At 38.1% G+C, this 17,214-nt stretch overlaps 2 protein-coding genes across 2 annotated transcripts; both read left to right on the plus strand.

Annotated features, from left to right (window-relative positions):
- The first annotated feature begins 8,410 nt into the window (after positions 1 to 8,410).
- LOC110867965 lies at positions 8,411 to 11,655 on the plus strand. Its single transcript, XM_022117030.2, has 3 exons — positions 8,411 to 9,191; positions 9,289 to 9,457; positions 11,115 to 11,655. The coding sequence occupies exons 1-3, from the start codon at positions 8,511 to 8,513 to the stop codon at positions 11,567 to 11,569; spliced, it is 1,305 nt and encodes a 434-aa protein (XP_021972722.1). The 5' UTR covers positions 8,411 to 8,510; the 3' UTR covers positions 11,570 to 11,655.
- Positions 11,656 to 12,641: 986 nt separating this feature from the next.
- On the plus strand, positions 12,642 to 16,424 carry LOC110867955. The gene is made up of 3 exons (XM_022117022.2): positions 12,642 to 13,469; positions 14,528 to 14,696; positions 15,782 to 16,424. The coding sequence occupies exons 1-3, from the start codon at positions 12,750 to 12,752 to the stop codon at positions 16,234 to 16,236; spliced, it is 1,344 nt and encodes a 447-aa protein (XP_021972714.1). The 5' UTR covers positions 12,642 to 12,749; the 3' UTR covers positions 16,237 to 16,424.
- The last annotated feature ends 790 nt before the right edge of the window (positions 16,425 to 17,214 follow it).

Consider the following 17,214-nt stretch of genomic DNA (forward strand, 5'->3'; position numbering starts at 1 on the left):
CACTTGCAGCCACTGGCATCTTGGCAGCCGCAACAGGAGGATCCTGCAGGCGGGCAGCAGGGTGGAGCAGGAGGAGCATGAGGATATGCAGCAGTGCTTATGGAGCTTATATCTTTTGTTTTTATTTTATGCAGTTTTGATCCTCATATTTTGGTCTGTACTGATATTATATACTGGTTGGTAGGGTTTTGGGGTTGGTAGATACTTGGTTGATTGTTGATATTTTGATGGTATATATTATGTTGGTTTGGTATGATTTGAGTGTTAGGTCGTTGTTGGTGCCGCTTTCGTTCGCGTGTCCGAGTTAGTACAGTTTGCTGAGCGCGTTTTGGATTGGAGAGCATGTGTGGTATCGACTGGCATACTGACAGTCTCACATATTTATTCAGCTAAGTCGTTCCACTTGTACACTTGTATATTTATTTATTTATTTTGTTTTTAGGTTTTACGAGTCATGTTTTCATCCTTGCATTAGGGACAATGCAATATTTAAGTGTGGGGATGGGAACTAGTGTTTAGTGTGTCTAGTTAGTAGTGTCTTGAGTCATAAAAAAATATAAAAATACAAAAAAATTGAAAAATTGAAAAATCCAAAAAAATTAAAAAATTGAAAATGTCCTTTGAAATAAGAAGTTTGCAAAATAAAAACGGAAAATGATAGAAAAGTCGAGTTTTTGTTCGGGTGCAAATAATAATAATATGAGATAATTTAATTGAGCTTGTGTCTAGTTTGGGATATGCGGGTAGGCTCGGTTCGGTTTTGAGTTCCTTTGATCTTAATATACCTAATGTCGGTTTACTAGTGGGTTCTCATCTAGGAAAAGTGGGGAAGTTGAAACCGCCAAAAATAACATAAGGGGCACCGTTATAAGTTAAAACCGTTAGAGTTTGTGATCATATAAAAAAATAAATAAATAAATAAATAAATAGAATAAAAAGGGAGCTAGAAACTGAATGAAAGTAGCCACTTCTATGTAATCTGAGCTAGGGATAGCGACTCTACAGCAAGATTACCGCTAGGGTGTGTGAAATCGATCGTGCAAAGCATTAAAAAGAAAAAATAATAAAAAAAAGTACCGAAACTAAGTAGTCTGTGGTTGGGGATAGCGACTTTACAGCCGGATTGCCTCTTGGTTTAGGAAAGCACCGTCTAGACTCACGAGAAAAAAAAAAGAGAGAAAATTTTTTTTTGATTGTAAACTCTCTTGGTTTTAATATAAAACGGTTGGGAATTGGTCCAGTGATCGTTTCCTTTTGTCCTATAAGTTTGAGGTGGGATTAGATGGGCATGCGATTTCTAGTGTGAGACCCTAGGTGGATTGACCCATATTTGAACCTAAATTGCATGATAAGGGCTTGGAACCGGGTTTGGGTTTAAGAGGATCGAAATACTTGCAATCGTAACTAACACATGTCTCGATTTTAAATGAATTAACATAAGCTTTTGGCCCGAATGACTATCTTGACTATGATTCCGTTTGCATAATTCTTTTTCAAGGACGAAAAAAGAGTAAGTGTGGGGATATTTGATGTATTGTAAAATACATCGGTATTCGCGTCTGTTTTAGTCGTTAGTTATTCGTTTTTAGTGTCGGTTTTAGATAGATTGTACATACTTCTAGTCTATTTGTGTTTTCAGGTACTTGGAGCTGAAAAGGGCGAAAAACAAGTAAAATATGACAAAGGAGAGTGTCGGGACGAAAACCGGAAGCTCGTAAGCGAAAACAAGTTAAAAAACCGGTTCTAGAGAGTTTAGGCGCCCCGCGTAGGATTCAAAAAACATTGACGCGGGCCGCGCCAACTTAAATCAAAACAAAATCAAGTGCTTAAGTTCATACGGGCCGCGTAAGAAGACAGCTTAAGTGGACGCGGGCCGCGCGAGTTATCATTAGGATTTCCGGTTTTGAGCAGTGATACGGGCCGCGTAAGTTTCTTTGTTAAGGTTACGCGGGCCGCGTGAGACCCTATGTCGGCAGTATGTCGCGATTTGCATGGATTTTTAGGGTTTTGGACTTATAAATCAAGAAGGGATGTGAACAGTCGGGCATCAACGAACATTGGACGAATTTTGGAGTTCTTGGAGCTTGTAGAAGGCTGATTGAAGATTCTTGAAGCTTTCGGTTGCTAGGAATCATCGGGTAACGATCAGAAGCACTCGGGAGTGAAGCATTCGGGTTTATTCTTCCCGTTTCTTTAGTTTTCGTTCGTTTTTAATTGTCACATGATGAATTCAGATTTGTTTATAATCGTTATTATACTTTTAGACATGTTTAGCGGCTAAGTTTTTGTTACTACCTAGACATGGTTGAATGATTGTATATATTTTGATTATTCTTGGATTTTTGAATGCTATGGATAGTTTATAAATTGTAAACGGTTTGTTCTATCAGTTAGATGTGTTTGCGTGCTTGATGTTGTTTAATTATTGATTATCGCTTCGCATGAATCTTGGTGACGGTCTTTATCACATAATAGAATCGTGCTAGGTTTTAGATTTTGGTGACTGTCTATATCACGTAATAAATCTTGAATCTTTAGGGTTAAATCGGCCGATAAACCTTAGAAGTAATAATTGGTATTTTTATAAAATCAAGTGCTCTACTAATCGTCAATAGCTGTAAGGTGCGAGATTATTGCTAGGTCTAAGTGATTAAACCGCAACGTGGGTCCTTCTTAGGAAGTTAACCTTTTGGCTGCTGTCTAGCAAGTCTAGCTGAGAAAACAAGCCTATCCTAGGTTTAGGTCTCGTAAGGGAGTGAGCCTTGTAGGATACTTTTATAAACCCATTAGATGTCTTGTAAAGGAGTCTAATAACCGGTAATTTAACAACCTTTAGGGGATCTTAGCGTGCTCTTGAGAAGGGTTAGGGGTCCTTAGATTTCCCGAGAGTTGAGAATTTTAAGATCCCGGTTCCATAGCAGACAACTTCCAATTATAATCATAACTAAAAGCAATCAGGATTCCTGTCTAGGTAGTTCCTTCATCATCCTTGAGTTCAACCTTCGTGTGAGTTCGTCTCTAGTTCGTTTAGTTAATTTAGTTGACTTTTAATTATAATTTTAGGATATTTAGAAACCCCCCCCCCTCCAATTAATAAACAATTTAGTTATGTCGTGTCAGTCTTAGTCTAGATAGAGTCGTAGCGTAATCAGTAGAGTCTCGTGGGTTCGATACTCGGACTTGCTTTAGCTTTACTACATTGATCGGTTTACTTGCCGGTTGTGTGGTTTAGGGTTTAGATCGAGTCTTAGTTTTATAAATTTAAAGCTTAGAGAGTCTAGAATTAGGGTAATTTTAGTTGTTTTTAATTAACCCATTTTCAGCACATCAGAACACACACACTTGGCCGTAATAGCCCTTCTTGTTTTATTTTGATCAATTGAAACCATAACTCATTATTTATCACTTAATTACATATTATTAACTAGGTTAATTATTCCTAGTTAATTTAATGGGTTCGGGAAGTCATAACCCGTTTTACTTTAAGTCCCGTTAAATTGGGCCTTTTATCCATTCTATTTTCTTGAAAGCTCTTATTCACTTTTAATTAATATTAGGATTATTCACTTAATTCCTAATATTTTCCGGTTTACTTTTACCACTAACGGTACTTTCCCCGTCTTTAGTATTAACGGGGTTTAATTACCAAACCCATTTTCGGGGTGTTACAGGACGGATTCGAATTTTCGAAATCTTTCTAGACTTCTAAGATGTTTCGATCTCTCTTCGGGTCTAAAAGTCAATTTCGACAAAAGTAATCTCTTCGGGGTGGGAGTTCCTACGGAAAGCATATCAGAAAAAGCTTCTATTCTCAGATGTAAAACGGGTGTGTTTCCTTTCAGCTATCTTGGTCTTCCAGTGGGTGCAAACATGGGTCTAGTCAAGAACTGGAAACCAATAATTGATAGATTTGAAGCAAAACTCACAGCTTGGAAAGCTCGCACACTTTCTTTCGGCGGCAGGTTGACATTGATTGAAGCGGTGTTAGGCAATCTACCAACCTATTTCCTCTCACTCTTCTGTGCACCAATAAATGTATTAAAACAACTGGAAAGAATCCGTCGTAAGTTCTTGTGGGGTGGATGTACGGAAAAAAAACAAAGTTAATTGGATTCCTTGGTTTAAAGTGGTTGCCCCAAAAGAAAAGGGGGGTTTGGGTATCGGTAGCCTGGCCGCTACAAACAAAGCTTTAATGATTAAATGGTTAATCCGTTTCAAAAATGAGTCGTCTTCATTATGGGCCCGTTTAATTTCAGCGATTCACGTTGGTGGAAGGTGTCACTCCTTCATACCGTTGAAAAGCTCTATAGGCGGGGTTTGAAAGTCTCTCGTGAACTTGGGTCGGATATCTCAAAATTAGCCTCTCAACGTCCAAGAAAGGATGGTCCTGAGGATGGGTAACGGTAAAAAAAGATTGTTTTGGCTGGATATTTGGGCTGGTGATAGACCACTTCGAGATTTATTCCCGAACTTATACGGCCTGGAAAGTGAAAAAAAGATGTTATGTATCGGACAGGTATACCATTAATCATGGCTCGATTGTTTGGTTTTGGGGTAGCAATAACTCTCTATCAATTGCAAATCAAACTGAAGTTTGGGCCGGATGAATTTCACTTATGCAAAAAGTGGATATTCAAATGAGACCGGACGTTTGGCTTTGGAAGTCAGGTTCTGAGGTTGCCGACTATACGGTCAGTAGTGTTAGAGCTGAAATGGATCATCTTGACACCATTAACGAAACACGGGTACTCAAATGGCTTCATTGGATCCCAAAAAAAGTAAATTGTTTTTTATGGAGGGTGGTACTTGATAGAATAGCTACGAGAGAAGCACTCCTGATTCGTCGTATCTCGCCACCTTCCACTCAATGTATTTTCTGCTATAACACGGTCGAATCAGCATACCACCTGCTGGTGTCTTGTGAAACAGCTCAACAGGTCCGGGTCGTTATCTTCCAATGGCTGAATATACCCCTTCCGAGATATATTCTAAGTATAGTTCAGTTACTGGAAATCATCAACTCATATAGAGTTCAAAAGAATTTGAAAATGGCAATTTATGTAGTGGTAGCGGCCACTTGCTGGAATTTATGGATAACAAGGAACGAAATAATTTTCAAACAAAGAGTATTCTCGTTGTCGAAACTGATTGGGGACATCAAAGCGATATCGTACACATGGATAAGGAATCGGGCTGAACTAGCGGAACTTAACTGGGAAAAATGGAGGAGTTTAAATGTATAACTAGCGTCGATGTAGTTTGTATTTGTTTTGGCTTTTTGTTTTCTTTGTCTCTCTTTGTTTTTGTTTGTATGTTTTCTTGAGCGCCTCGCTTAAGTTTTTTATAAAATTTCGCCCTTTCTAAAAAAAAGAGTAAACTTTCATTTTGGTCCCTGTGGTTTGGGCACTTTTGCCATTTTAGTTCAAATCTCAAACTTTTTAAATCTGGGTCCCTGTGGTTTCACTTTTATTGCCATTTTGGTCCAAAATTCAAAAACTCTCATTTTTTACTGTTCCAACATGCCTATTTTGTCTTTTTGTGGGGGGGTATTTTTGTCCAAGTTCTTTTCATTTAACATTTTGTTAAGTATAAAACTAAATTAAATACCCTTATTAATTCTTGTTTCCCCATTTACATCATCTTCAACCCCCAAATCTGAAACTCAGTCTCTCTCTCCTCTCTCTCTCTCTCTCTAAACTCACCAGCCTTAACATCCATCATCTAACACAGTATCATCTCCGTTAATCACACCTCTAAACAAAAGACCCAAATGGATCGGAACCGGACGGAGAGTCTGGTGTACTCCCGGTAGTGGAGCAGCACCGGTTCACCTTCTCGGGCGATGTCACCAGTGAACAGTTAGAGAGAGAAACAAAGGGTTTCGTTTCGCCGGTGAACAGTTAGAGAGAGAAACGAAGGGTTTCTCTTGTACCAGAATCACCCACCACCACCGTCTCCCCTCCACCAAGGTACACCCACCACCACCGTCTCCCCTCCACCACCGTACACCCTCCATCACCGTACACCCTCCACCACCGTACACCCACCACTAGCGTACACCCTCAATACCACAGCCTCTACCCTCAGCCGGCATTGAAGCCCTAGTACGCCGCCTATATCCTTAGATCTAGTATCAGAAACCGCATCAATCCACCTAAAAACGCACAGGTAGTTGTCGTCATCTAACGAACCCTTATTTTCACATTGAAACCCTTTCAATCCCTGTTTTCTCAGCCAAATAAACCTCCATTGCCGATAAAACCCTGATTGCTGATAAAATCCCAGTTGCAGATCTGTTTGTTATCGAAAATTGAAGGACTGCAGGTCTGGAATTTTTGCGATTGAACATTCAGAGATGAAGTTGTTGTTGCGTGATAGTAGTTGCAGAGAGAGAGAGAGACAGAGAGAGAGAGAGAGAGAGGATGTGTATCAGAGAGACGGGTTTAGTTGTTTATATATAATTTGATTAGTTATATATATTTATTTTTAGATAATAATTAATAATTAGTTATAATAAAAGTATAATGACCAAAATGCCCCTGAAGAAAAGGACAAAACAATCAGCTTTCAACAGTCAAAATAGGGATTTTTTTTATTTTGAACTAAAATAGCAATAAAAGTAAAACCACATGGACCCAGATTTAAAAAGTTGAAGATTTGGACTAAAATGGCAAAAATGCCCAAACCACAAGGACCAAAATGGCAGTTTACTCAAAAAAAAAAAAAAAAAAAAAAAAAAAGATAATCCTTCCCATTCAATTCAAATCAGATTTATTCTTTTATACTTTATGGAAAGTTGTGTTCATTCAAAGCACGAGCTTTAAAGTTTATATAGTTTAATTAAATATTTTCTATTTCGTAAAATGATATTGTATTAATAACCATCGTGTATCGTACGATCTGGTATCGTATGTTCATGCTGTCATTTTTATTCAAATTTAATATGATATGAATAATCAATTTCTCGCCATTATGCGTTTTTATATGATATTGCATGATTAGGTATCTCATGCTCATATTCTCAAATTCTTTCTATTTTATAATTTTATAATGGAAATGATATGGCATTACATTTTGAATTTGACACTTGCCTATGTCGCCTTGTAAAATTAATGAGTCTAAGCCCATATGAGGGTTACCTCATCTACTAGCAAGTCTGGTCGATCTCAACTAAATCGATGCAACAACAATAAAGAAATTTTGATTAAGAGGATGACCTCTTGTTGCTATTACGATCATAGTTCATGTTTACGTGTCTCTCTCTCCTCTTTCCACTTTAGTGACCAATACCTCAGAGGCTTTAACTCAACCCGCATGCCCGGGGCAGACTTACCCTTTGGCCAGGGTGGGTGGCCGCACCCCTTAAAAAATAATTAGTGTATATTTTAGGTAAAAAAATTCGACCACACCCCTTGAAAATAAGGTTGAACATCTCATCCGCACCCCCAACAAATAATTTATAGGTCCATCATTGCGCATACCTTACCCGAAGTAGTGACGACAGCATACCCACGGTTAACCACTTACCACCGAACAAAGGCACACGTAGATGCCTCGCCAACCAGGGGCGGACCCAAGTTATGGGGTGGGTGGGCGGCCACACCCCTTAAAAAAAAAATAGTGGTATTTTTCGCAAAAAATTCAGACCGCACCCCTTGAAAATTTTCGTCCGCACCCCTTGAAAAATTCCGACCGCACCCCTTGGAAATTTTCGTCCGCATTCCTTAGAAAAAAATGTTAGGAATTTATGTAAAAAAATTGTGAACACGGATTGAAACCAGATCAAATTATGTAAACAAGTTAGCCCACTAACCCCTTTAATAAAACTTAAATTCAATCCATCAAGCCCAATAACTTAATACCCATTCAAGCCCAACCCAACTACTAGTTTTGTTAAACAAACCAGTCCACATAATAAAAAAAAATCCCAAATTTTATTGAATGATTAAGAGAAATAAAAGTAGAGATGGTTTTAACTTTGACGTTTTTTTTTGCTTGTTAATATGATAGAAAGTTAGGAACTAGGGTTTGATTGTTTGAGAATTGAAATGGACCCGACCCGATGTGATTCGACCCGCTATGAAACTTTGTTTGTTTGTTTTTACTTGTTTTACATGACCCGACCATATCCAACCCGCTATGAACCAATTTTTTTATATAGCTAGGGGTCTAAAATCTTTAAAAAATTTCCGCACCCCCAAGAAAAAAATCCTGGTTCCGCCACTGTCGCCAACCCATATACCCAAACCAGCATTGTACGATTTATATCACATGCCCGTATTTTTATTCCCAGTAGTTTTTTGGTTTTCAACACGACACCTACATTACATTTCGATTTTGACACTTACCTAATCAAAGTTACAAAAACAAATCACACAACATTCATATATCACAACTAAAATACAAAATATAACACGTTGGCATGTTTGTGTACATAACCAAAACTTCTATCAATTATCATACTCACAGTCACAAGTCTTCACGAGTCCAACTAACTAACTCCGGCGACAATGTCCCGCCCCGTCGGCGGCACCGAACACAGCTGGTGCAGAGCCGTCCCCGGCGGCACCGGCGTCACCGTCTCCGCCATACTCCTCTCCAAACCACCCAATCTCCCCCACCTCCAATCCCTCATCCACCAACTCCAATCTCACCACCCTATTCTCAGATCAAAACTCCATTTCAACCCCACCACCAACACCTACTCTTTCTCCGATTTCACCCCACCCACCCTCCAAATCCACACCTCCGATCACACCCACTCATTCTACCAAACCCTCGAACAAGAAATGAACACAAACCCATGGAACAATCAAGAAATAACAGAAACTGACGTAATGTTTGCGAGTCTGTACAATCTACCGAACGAGCAGTGGGCGGTGGTTCTGCGGCTGCACACGGCGGTGTGTGACCGGGTGGCGGCGACGGGGTTGATGAGGGAGTTGGTGGGGTTAATGGGTGGTGGTGAAATGGGGGTTGCGAAGGAAGAGGGGTTAGGGGTAGCGATTGAGGATTGTGTACCTGCGGGTAAAGCTAATAAACCGTTTTGGGCTCGTGGGGCGGATATGATTGGGTATTCGGTTAATGCGTTTCGGTTTTCTAATTTGGAGTTCGCGGAAACGGGGTTGCCCGATTCGACTCGGTTTGTGAGGTTGAAGATTGGGGTGGATGAGACTGATAAGATTGTTAATGTAAGTGTTCATGATTTGTTGTTCTTGTAGTTGAAGGGTGATTGTGTTGTGTTAATTAAGTTTGGTGTACTTGCATTATGGGATTAAATTTTTTTAGGGATGTAAAGCAAAAGGGGTTAAATTGTTTGGGGCGTTGGCTGCTGCGGGATTTATTGCTGCTCGGGCTTCGAAAAGTTTGCCGGATGAGAAATGGGAAAAGTATTCGCTTGCGACTCTTATTGATTGTCGTTCGGAGCTTGATCCTGTTCTTAGTGATCATCATGTTGGTAAGATTGATTTCAGTCTTTTTAACTTGAATGTCATGTTAGTTGTGTAAGCATATACATAGTTACTTACATACTATGTACAAATGATTTTAATGGTGTGCGTATGTCCATAAACTGCATAATTGATAACGGCAAGCGGGTTTTTGTATGCGTAGAAATCATCTAGACCAGAAACACTTTATGCCTAAAACTTTTAAATTCTCTATTATACTCGGTAGGAACTGACTAAGACTTACAACACTAACATTTAACAGTAACAACTAACAATTAAGACGTAAAACACTAATAGCAGCAATAAGAAGAAAGACGGATGGTAGAAATAAGAAGAAAGGTACTGATATCAGGAAAATCGGTGATATATTGGTCAAATATCGGTCAATATCGCCAATATTATCGGTACCGATATTCGGACTGATATTTTGCACCGTTATCTCAGTAGGGGACCAATAACCGATATATCACTGATATATCGGTGATAAATCGGGATACTAACTACATAGCATTCAAGGCCCGGTTTCGAAATTTAACTACAGACATAACTGCAGCAACCATCAACCATTCGACCCCTCCCAAAGCTAGAAAAATAGATTTTATTTAAACATATACTATATCTATACAAAATGTATAACTTTAAAAAATTAACTTTGCCAACTATAAACTTTTTAGTTTATAATTGCTGGTAGGAGGAGGGTTTTATTACCAAATATGTTGAAAAGGATAATTTTACAAAAAGGCCTCCACTTCATAGTTCGCTTAGGGTCTCAAAAAACGTAGGAACGGCCCTGCAAATGGGTTGATGGATCAAGTGGGTTGTAAACAGGTTGGTTAGTCCAGTGAGTTGTCAAGTTGAATTTATAACTTTTAGCTTCTTCACTTTTAAATCTAATTTAAAATGGAGTACTGGAAACGGGTTGGTTAGGTAGTAGGTGCCTAGATCAACCAGAACCTGACCCTGTTTAGTTATCCTTGCCAACCTGTTTTAACCCAAACCCATTTAGCCCCAAACCTAACCCGTTTAGTTCATGTCGTATTGGGAATTGCTGCCCTAAAATATGTTTTAAATGAAGTGATTTAGGAGGATTTTCATATATATATATATGCATAAAACACAAATGTAGGCTAGCTTTGACTTGTTTTCATTTGAGTTAAATTTATTTTACCGTTTGGAGTAAACTGCCAAAATGGTCCCTGAGGTTTGATCACTTTTGCCACTTTAATCCGAAACTCAAACCTTTTGAATCTGGGTCCATGTGGTTTCAATTTTGTTGCCATTTTCATCCAAAAGCAAAATCTGGTCAGATTTTTCAGTTAATTTGTATTTTTCCTCCCTTTTAATGAAGGGCAAAATGGTCAGATTTTTTTAATTTGTTATAATAACACGTTAAAAGATCATTTTGCCCTTCATTAAAAGGGAAGAAAAAGACAAAAAAACTGGATGTTAACTGAAAAATCTGACCTGATTTTGATTTTGGATGAAAATGGCAACAAAATTGAAACCCTAGGGACCCAGATTCAAAAGGTTTGAGTTTTGGACTAAAGTGACCAAACTTCAGGGACCATTTTGTCAGTTTACTCTACCGTTTGACTAGCTATAGATAAACATAACCCGAATCTATTCATTGATAAGCTGTACTGAAATCGTTTTCGACTCATGCAGGATTTTACCATTCTGCCATCTTAAATTCGCATGACATAAAGGGAGGGGAAGATTTATGGGATCTAGCACAAAAAATCTACACATCCTTAACAACCGCAAAAAGCAAGAACAAACATTTTACAGACATGGCGGACTTAAACTTTTTAATGTGCAAAGCCATTGAAAACCCAGGTTTAACCCCTTCTTCTTCACTGAGAACTTCACTCATCTCTGTGTTTGAAGAACCTGTAACCGAAAACGCCAATCAAATCCACCAAGAGATTGGTTTGTTGGATTACGTTGGTTGTGCTTCGGTTCATGGTGTGAGTCCTTCACTAGCAATCTTTGATTCGATTCGTGATGGCGAGCTGGATTGTGCTTGTGTGTATCCATCTCCAACTCATTCAAGGGAACAAATGCAAGATTTGGTGGATCATATGAAGAAAATTCTTGTTGAATGTAGTGTACCTCAATGAAAATTGTGTTGGTAATTTTATATTTCTTGTTGTTGTGGACGATTGATTGATTCTTCATGTTTTCATATCACGGTTACTTTGATTAATTTTCACGGTGAATAAAATTATATACTTAGGATAGTAATAAAAATGTATTTGGGAATCTTAACGGGTAGTTTTTAACAAGATAACAAACGCCATATTTTGAAGTTTTGATACAAACAAAACAAACAATTGTACCTGGTAAAATTCTACTCGTAGAGGAATGATATACCTAAAATTAACATAGATAGCTGATACTCGACAGTTATTGGGAAATCATGTACCTGATGAGATCCATCTCGTCTCTTAGATTCAACCAAACCCTAAAAAGAGTAAGTGTTATTCACTAATTCTCATCGGCCCTTGTCTCTCAGAATCTGCTACAACTCTCGTCTCTCATGATCCACCTTGTTTCCACAACATCTGAGCAACTACACACCTTCCTACATTTTTGCTGGTAAGTATCGTTTCTCACAACTTAAATCTGTTTGACTTTTTGGTTTTAACTGATAGTCAACTACGTTTGAGTATTAGTACGTGAATTTTTATTTCTCTTACCGATTTTAGTTGACATGTACAAGGTTTGTTTTGATATGAATTGGATTACAAATTGAGGTATTCTTTCCTTGAATGTCTATTTTTATAGGATCAATTTACATTCGCATGTTTGAATAAAAAATACATTTTGATTGCACAACAAAACGAGTTATTGTAAATGATTCTGGATTGGATTTGTTAATAGTGGTTGAACATGACTTTTTAGCTAAACTAAAATAAGTAAATTCAGTTCTAAATGAAACCGTAAACGAATTCATATTTTGTTATTTAGTTAGGTTTGACGCTTGGTTAGGCACTTCTTCATACCTGTTCGGTCCGATTTTTGGTACGACCAAAAGAAAAAGAAAAACCAAATTAACCAAACTAAATTAACTGTTAACCTAACCAATGAACGCCCCGTAAAAACCACTAAAAAGAAATAATGTGAATTATTATGTACATAGAAAAAAATAAAATTGTTTAAAATAGAAAACAATAAAGTCTCCAATGTTTTCTAACCTCCTCTTGGTTATCACCCACGTAAACAACCTTTGACTTTCTCTCTCCAACAACGGTATTAACTTCCATTTCTCCCAAACAAACCATCATCATCTCCCTCAAAATGTCCGTACCATCCCCGGCCGACACCACCTCCCGCCCCGTCGGCGGCACCGAATACAGCTGGTGCAAAGCCGTTCCGGGCGGCACCGGCGTCAGCATCTTAGCCTTCTTATTCTCCAAACAACCCGACATCTCCCACCTCCAATCCTGCATCCACAAGCTCCAAAACTCCCACCCAATTCTCCGGTCCAAACTCCGGTTCGATCCCGCCACCAGCGGCTACTCCTTCGTCACCCCTGTCGACTCCTCTCCCCCGCAAATCCAACCCTCTGATCACACCCAATCTTTTGAGTTAACCATTGAACATGAGATGAATACAAACCCCTGGGCCAATACGAACAAACAGGTGAATGAAACGAATGTCATGTTTGTGAATGTTTATAATTTGCCGGAGCAGCAATGGGCGGTTGTTCTGAGGCTGCATACGGCGGCTTGTGATCGGGCTGCTGCCGCTTTTTTGTTTAGGGAGTTGTTGGGGTTGCTTGGTGGTGGGGGTGATAAGGAGATTGTGAAAGAAGATGGGGTTGGGTTAGCGATTGAGGATTGTGTACCCGCGGGTAAAGCTAGTAAACCGTTTTGGGCTCGTGGGGCGGATATGATTGGGTATTCGGTTAATTCGTTTAGGTTTTCGAATTTGGAGTTTAAGGAAAATGGGGTCCCTAATTCGACTCAGTTGGTGAGGATGAAGATCGGTGTTGAGGATACCGAAAAGATTCTCTCGGTAAGCGGTCTTATTCTCATTTTATTAGTATCATATCTTATTATATCATATGTTTTCATATATTTTAATCTATGATCTTCTTCCAATGTAATGCAATATGTGGAAAACTGTTACATTTGACCCCTTGTACCAGCTAATATTGTATGTATGTGGAAAACTGTTACATTTGACCCCTTATACCAGCTAATATTGTATGTATGTGGAAAACGGTTACATTTGACCCCTTATACCAGCTAATATTGTATGTATGTAGAAAACTGTTACATTTGACCCCTTATACCAGCTAATATTGTACGTATGTGGAAAACTGTTACATTTGACCCCTTATACTAGCTAATATTGTATGTTTCTATGAGCTCGTGACTTTGTTGTGGTTGCACACAAGGAGGTCACACAATTTGGAATTATTGCCATATAGGCACGCCTTAACTATAAGGCTATTTTTTCATCTACAACTAATGTGCCCAAAACGCGTTGGTGGTATTTGAGGTCAGACATTTTTTATAACCAATATCTCTCCTGTGGACGGAGCGATATGGGATTTGCATAAAGTGTGAACTGTCGTTGTAAAATCTTTCTTGGTGTTTTCATATTGTAAAAGCGGGCTACCTTAAACACAACCGGCTATCTTTTACATAAATCTCTAAGGATGATCGTTACATTCTGTTAAAAATGTTTATTCTTGCGTGTCTTTGGAGCATTTTGTGTGATAAAGTTGGTTGCTTTGGAACAACAAAGCCAAGTATGATGCTTCAAGAAAAGAATAGTTTGACTTTTGTGGTCAAATGGGATATATTCTTGATCCACTTTTCATTTACATCGCTATCGAATTTGCTCCTAGCCACTTGAATATATATCGAGTTTTTCACAAATTTTAAAGTAGTTGGCAAATTTCTTCCATAAACATAAAGAATTAGTACCGGATTTGATGGTTAAAAGTCGTAAGGTTGACCTCAATAGTCAAAGCAAAACCATTTTTGGTGGGCTATATGGTATTCAATTGTCATGTTTTTGCCTGATTAACTTGCTGTACTTGCATTGCGGAATTAAATTTTCAGGCCTGCAAAGCAAAAGATATCAAACTATTTGTGCTCTTAGCAGCCGCTGGCATTGTTGCTGCTCGTGCTTCTAAAAACCTTCCCAATGATAAAACTGAAAAATATTCGCTTACGACTCTCATGGACTGTCGTTCGCTTCTTGAGCCAGTTCTTAGTGATCATCATATTGGTAAGATCAATTTTCACGTACGCTGCTTACATATCATGTTAGATGTGTGTTGCAAACGCATACGCATACATATACATACATACATACTACATAAGAATGATTTTTATGGTGTATGTCTTTTATATACATACTAGAAAAGTTGAATCCTAATTAGGACACGCGGAATCAAGAATGACGCGTGTAACTCAATTATCTAAACGGGTTAAAAGGGGGATGTAAATCGGCTGGTCAGACCAAATAAAATTATGGTTTGTAGTTTTATAATTAGTTTTCTAAATCTAATTTCAAATGGGTTGGCGGGTTGAAAACAAGTTGCTTAGGTCAACCCGATCCTGTCTATTAAACGGGTTATCCTTGTTGACCCGTTTATGACTTGAACCCGTTTACCCCCAACCCTAAATTGTTAAGTTCTTATCCCTCTTGAAATGCCACCCTTACAAAAAAAATGAAAAAAAAATCATCATATTTCAGTAATAATCTTTTTTTTTAAATAAGGGTTTTACGAGTACAGTATTTACATTTTTAAATAAGGGTTTTACGAGGACATGGTCGAGGACAGAACTTCGTGGAGACGTAGAATTAAGGTTAAGGACTTTTAAGAGTGTGGCCTGGTTTTTGCTTTACATTCTCGTCTTATTAGTTTAATTTTTCATTTTGTATGAGGTGTGATATAGCTTTTATAAGTCCCCACCTAGTCCCGGTGTCGTAGTTTTACTAACACGTACTTATTCATTTATGTGTTTATTTTGATTATTTTTATTCCCCCTTCTTTTAGTAGTGTGTGCTTATATGATGTCCCAGAAGATTATGTCTTGGTTCCCCCCTTCTTTTAGTAGTGTGTGCTTATATATTTACCTAGAAGCTTATATCTTGGTTATGGTTTTTAGAGCCGGGGGTCTCACTGGAAGCAGTCTCTCTATCCTTGGGATAGAGGAAAGGCTTGCCTAGATCCTACCCTCCCCAGACCCTATAGGTGGGATTATACTGGATATGGTTGTTGTTGTTGTTACTTACTTAGAAAAAAAACATAACCCGTAAAGTGATAAAACCGCCACACTTCTGCTGAAGTTGTTTTACTTGAACAGGATTTTACCATTCTGCTCTCCTAAACAACCATGATGTAAAAGGAGGTGAAGATCTATGGGAACTAGCCCAAAAAATCTATGCATCCTTAACTACCGCGAAAGACAGCAATAAACATTTTACTGACATGGCCGACTTAAACTTATTAATGTGCAAAGTCGTCGACAACCCTGGATTAACCCCCTCTTCTTCATTGAGAACTTCACTCATTTCTCTATTTGATGAAACCTTAGTCGAGAATACGAATCAGTGTCATAAAGATATTGGTTTATTGGACTATGTTGGTTGTGCTTCGGTCCATGGTGCGAGTCCTTCACTTGCGATCTTTGATACTATACGCGATGGTGAGCTAGATTGTGCTTGTGTGTATCCATCCCCAACACATTCAAGGGAACAAATGCAAGCTTTTGTGGATCATATGAAGCAAATTCTTATTGCTTCTAGTGTACCTAAATGAAAATTGTTGTAATTCTAACCTAATGTTTTGTTTGTCATACATGTGGTCTTTGATTTTTTTATTTTAAAGTGACACGCTATTGAATAACTTTGTTCTTGATTCATACGTGTACACAAACTTTGTTGTTGTCATATTATAATCATGTAATGTAATGTAATTTCACTTTGTAAATGATTTAAGTTTTTGACTTTTTGTTGTCATATTATAATCAGGTAATTTCACTTTGTAAATGATTTAAGTGTTTTAACTTTTTGTTTTACAAAGATATTAGATGTTAAGCTATTGAGTTCTCAACCAGTACTACAAAGTAGATTTCTTTCAATAAAATAATTAATAAAACACTAAAGGGCTAAATATAACAAAATGACAATGTTATTACTTATTTCCTCTTGCTAATAATATCACCATATTGAAAATATTTCGATTATTAATCCTTAAACAAACGGACCACAAGGTGCGCACCTAACCCTTTTTATTCACTTAACCATACTCGATAAAATGAAAAAAAGAAATAAAAATAGAATATCAAGTATCATGATGTTAATATTTTGATAGTTTAAGAAGATATTATACTATGTTGTTTTCTCGGGATATAGTATTGAGTCGAAACACTAATTAGTTTTGGAAAACGACATAGCAAACTAGCAAAGTTGGGTGGGTATGCAACACTGGTCAGTTTTATCAGTTTGATTGACGGTTTAGAGTTTAGATGGCGGGATCTAGGAGTAGTGAAGTATATTAAGGGCGAGGATGGACGGGTTTTAGTTAGGGAATGAGACATTAAGTTGAGATGGCAAACCTACTTTTACAATCTCTTCAACGGGGAGAGGACTGACCAATGGCCAAACGACATCCCCTCTACTCAAAGCCGACCACAGAATGCTATTGTAGGCGGATCACACATGGAGAGGTGAGGGCAGAATTGAGGAAGATGGGAAGGGCTAAGGCAGTATGTACGAACAACGTCCGGATTGGGGT

The sequence above is a fragment of the Helianthus annuus genome, chromosome 1, assembly GCF_002127325.2.
Source record: "Helianthus annuus cultivar XRQ/B chromosome 1, HanXRQr2.0-SUNRISE, whole genome shotgun sequence".
Lineage (NCBI taxonomy): Eukaryota > Viridiplantae > Streptophyta > Magnoliopsida > Asterales > Asteraceae > Helianthus > Helianthus annuus.

Excerpts from the sequence above, each read along its gene's own strand:
- LOC110867955 (XM_022117022.2), top strand. The coding sequence starts at position 12,750 with ATGTCCGTACCATCCCCGGCCGACACCACCTCCCGCCCCGTCGGCGGC. Across the intron at positions 13,470-14,527 it reads ATACCGAAAAGATTCTCTCG|GCCTGCAAAGCAAAAGATAT; the intron begins GTAAGCGGTCTT and ends TTAAATTTTCAG. Across the intron at positions 14,697-15,781 it reads TCTTAGTGATCATCATATTG|GATTTTACCATTCTGCTCTC; the intron begins GTAAGATCAATT and ends TTACTTGAACAG.
- LOC110867965 (XM_022117030.2), top strand. The coding sequence starts at position 8,511 with ATGTCCCGCCCCGTCGGCGGCACCGAACACAGCTGGTGCAGAGCCGTC. Across the intron at positions 9,192-9,288 it reads AGACTGATAAGATTGTTAAT|GGATGTAAAGCAAAAGGGGT; the intron begins GTAAGTGTTCAT and ends AAATTTTTTTAG. Across the intron at positions 9,458-11,114 it reads TCTTAGTGATCATCATGTTG|GATTTTACCATTCTGCCATC; the intron begins GTAAGATTGATT and ends CGACTCATGCAG.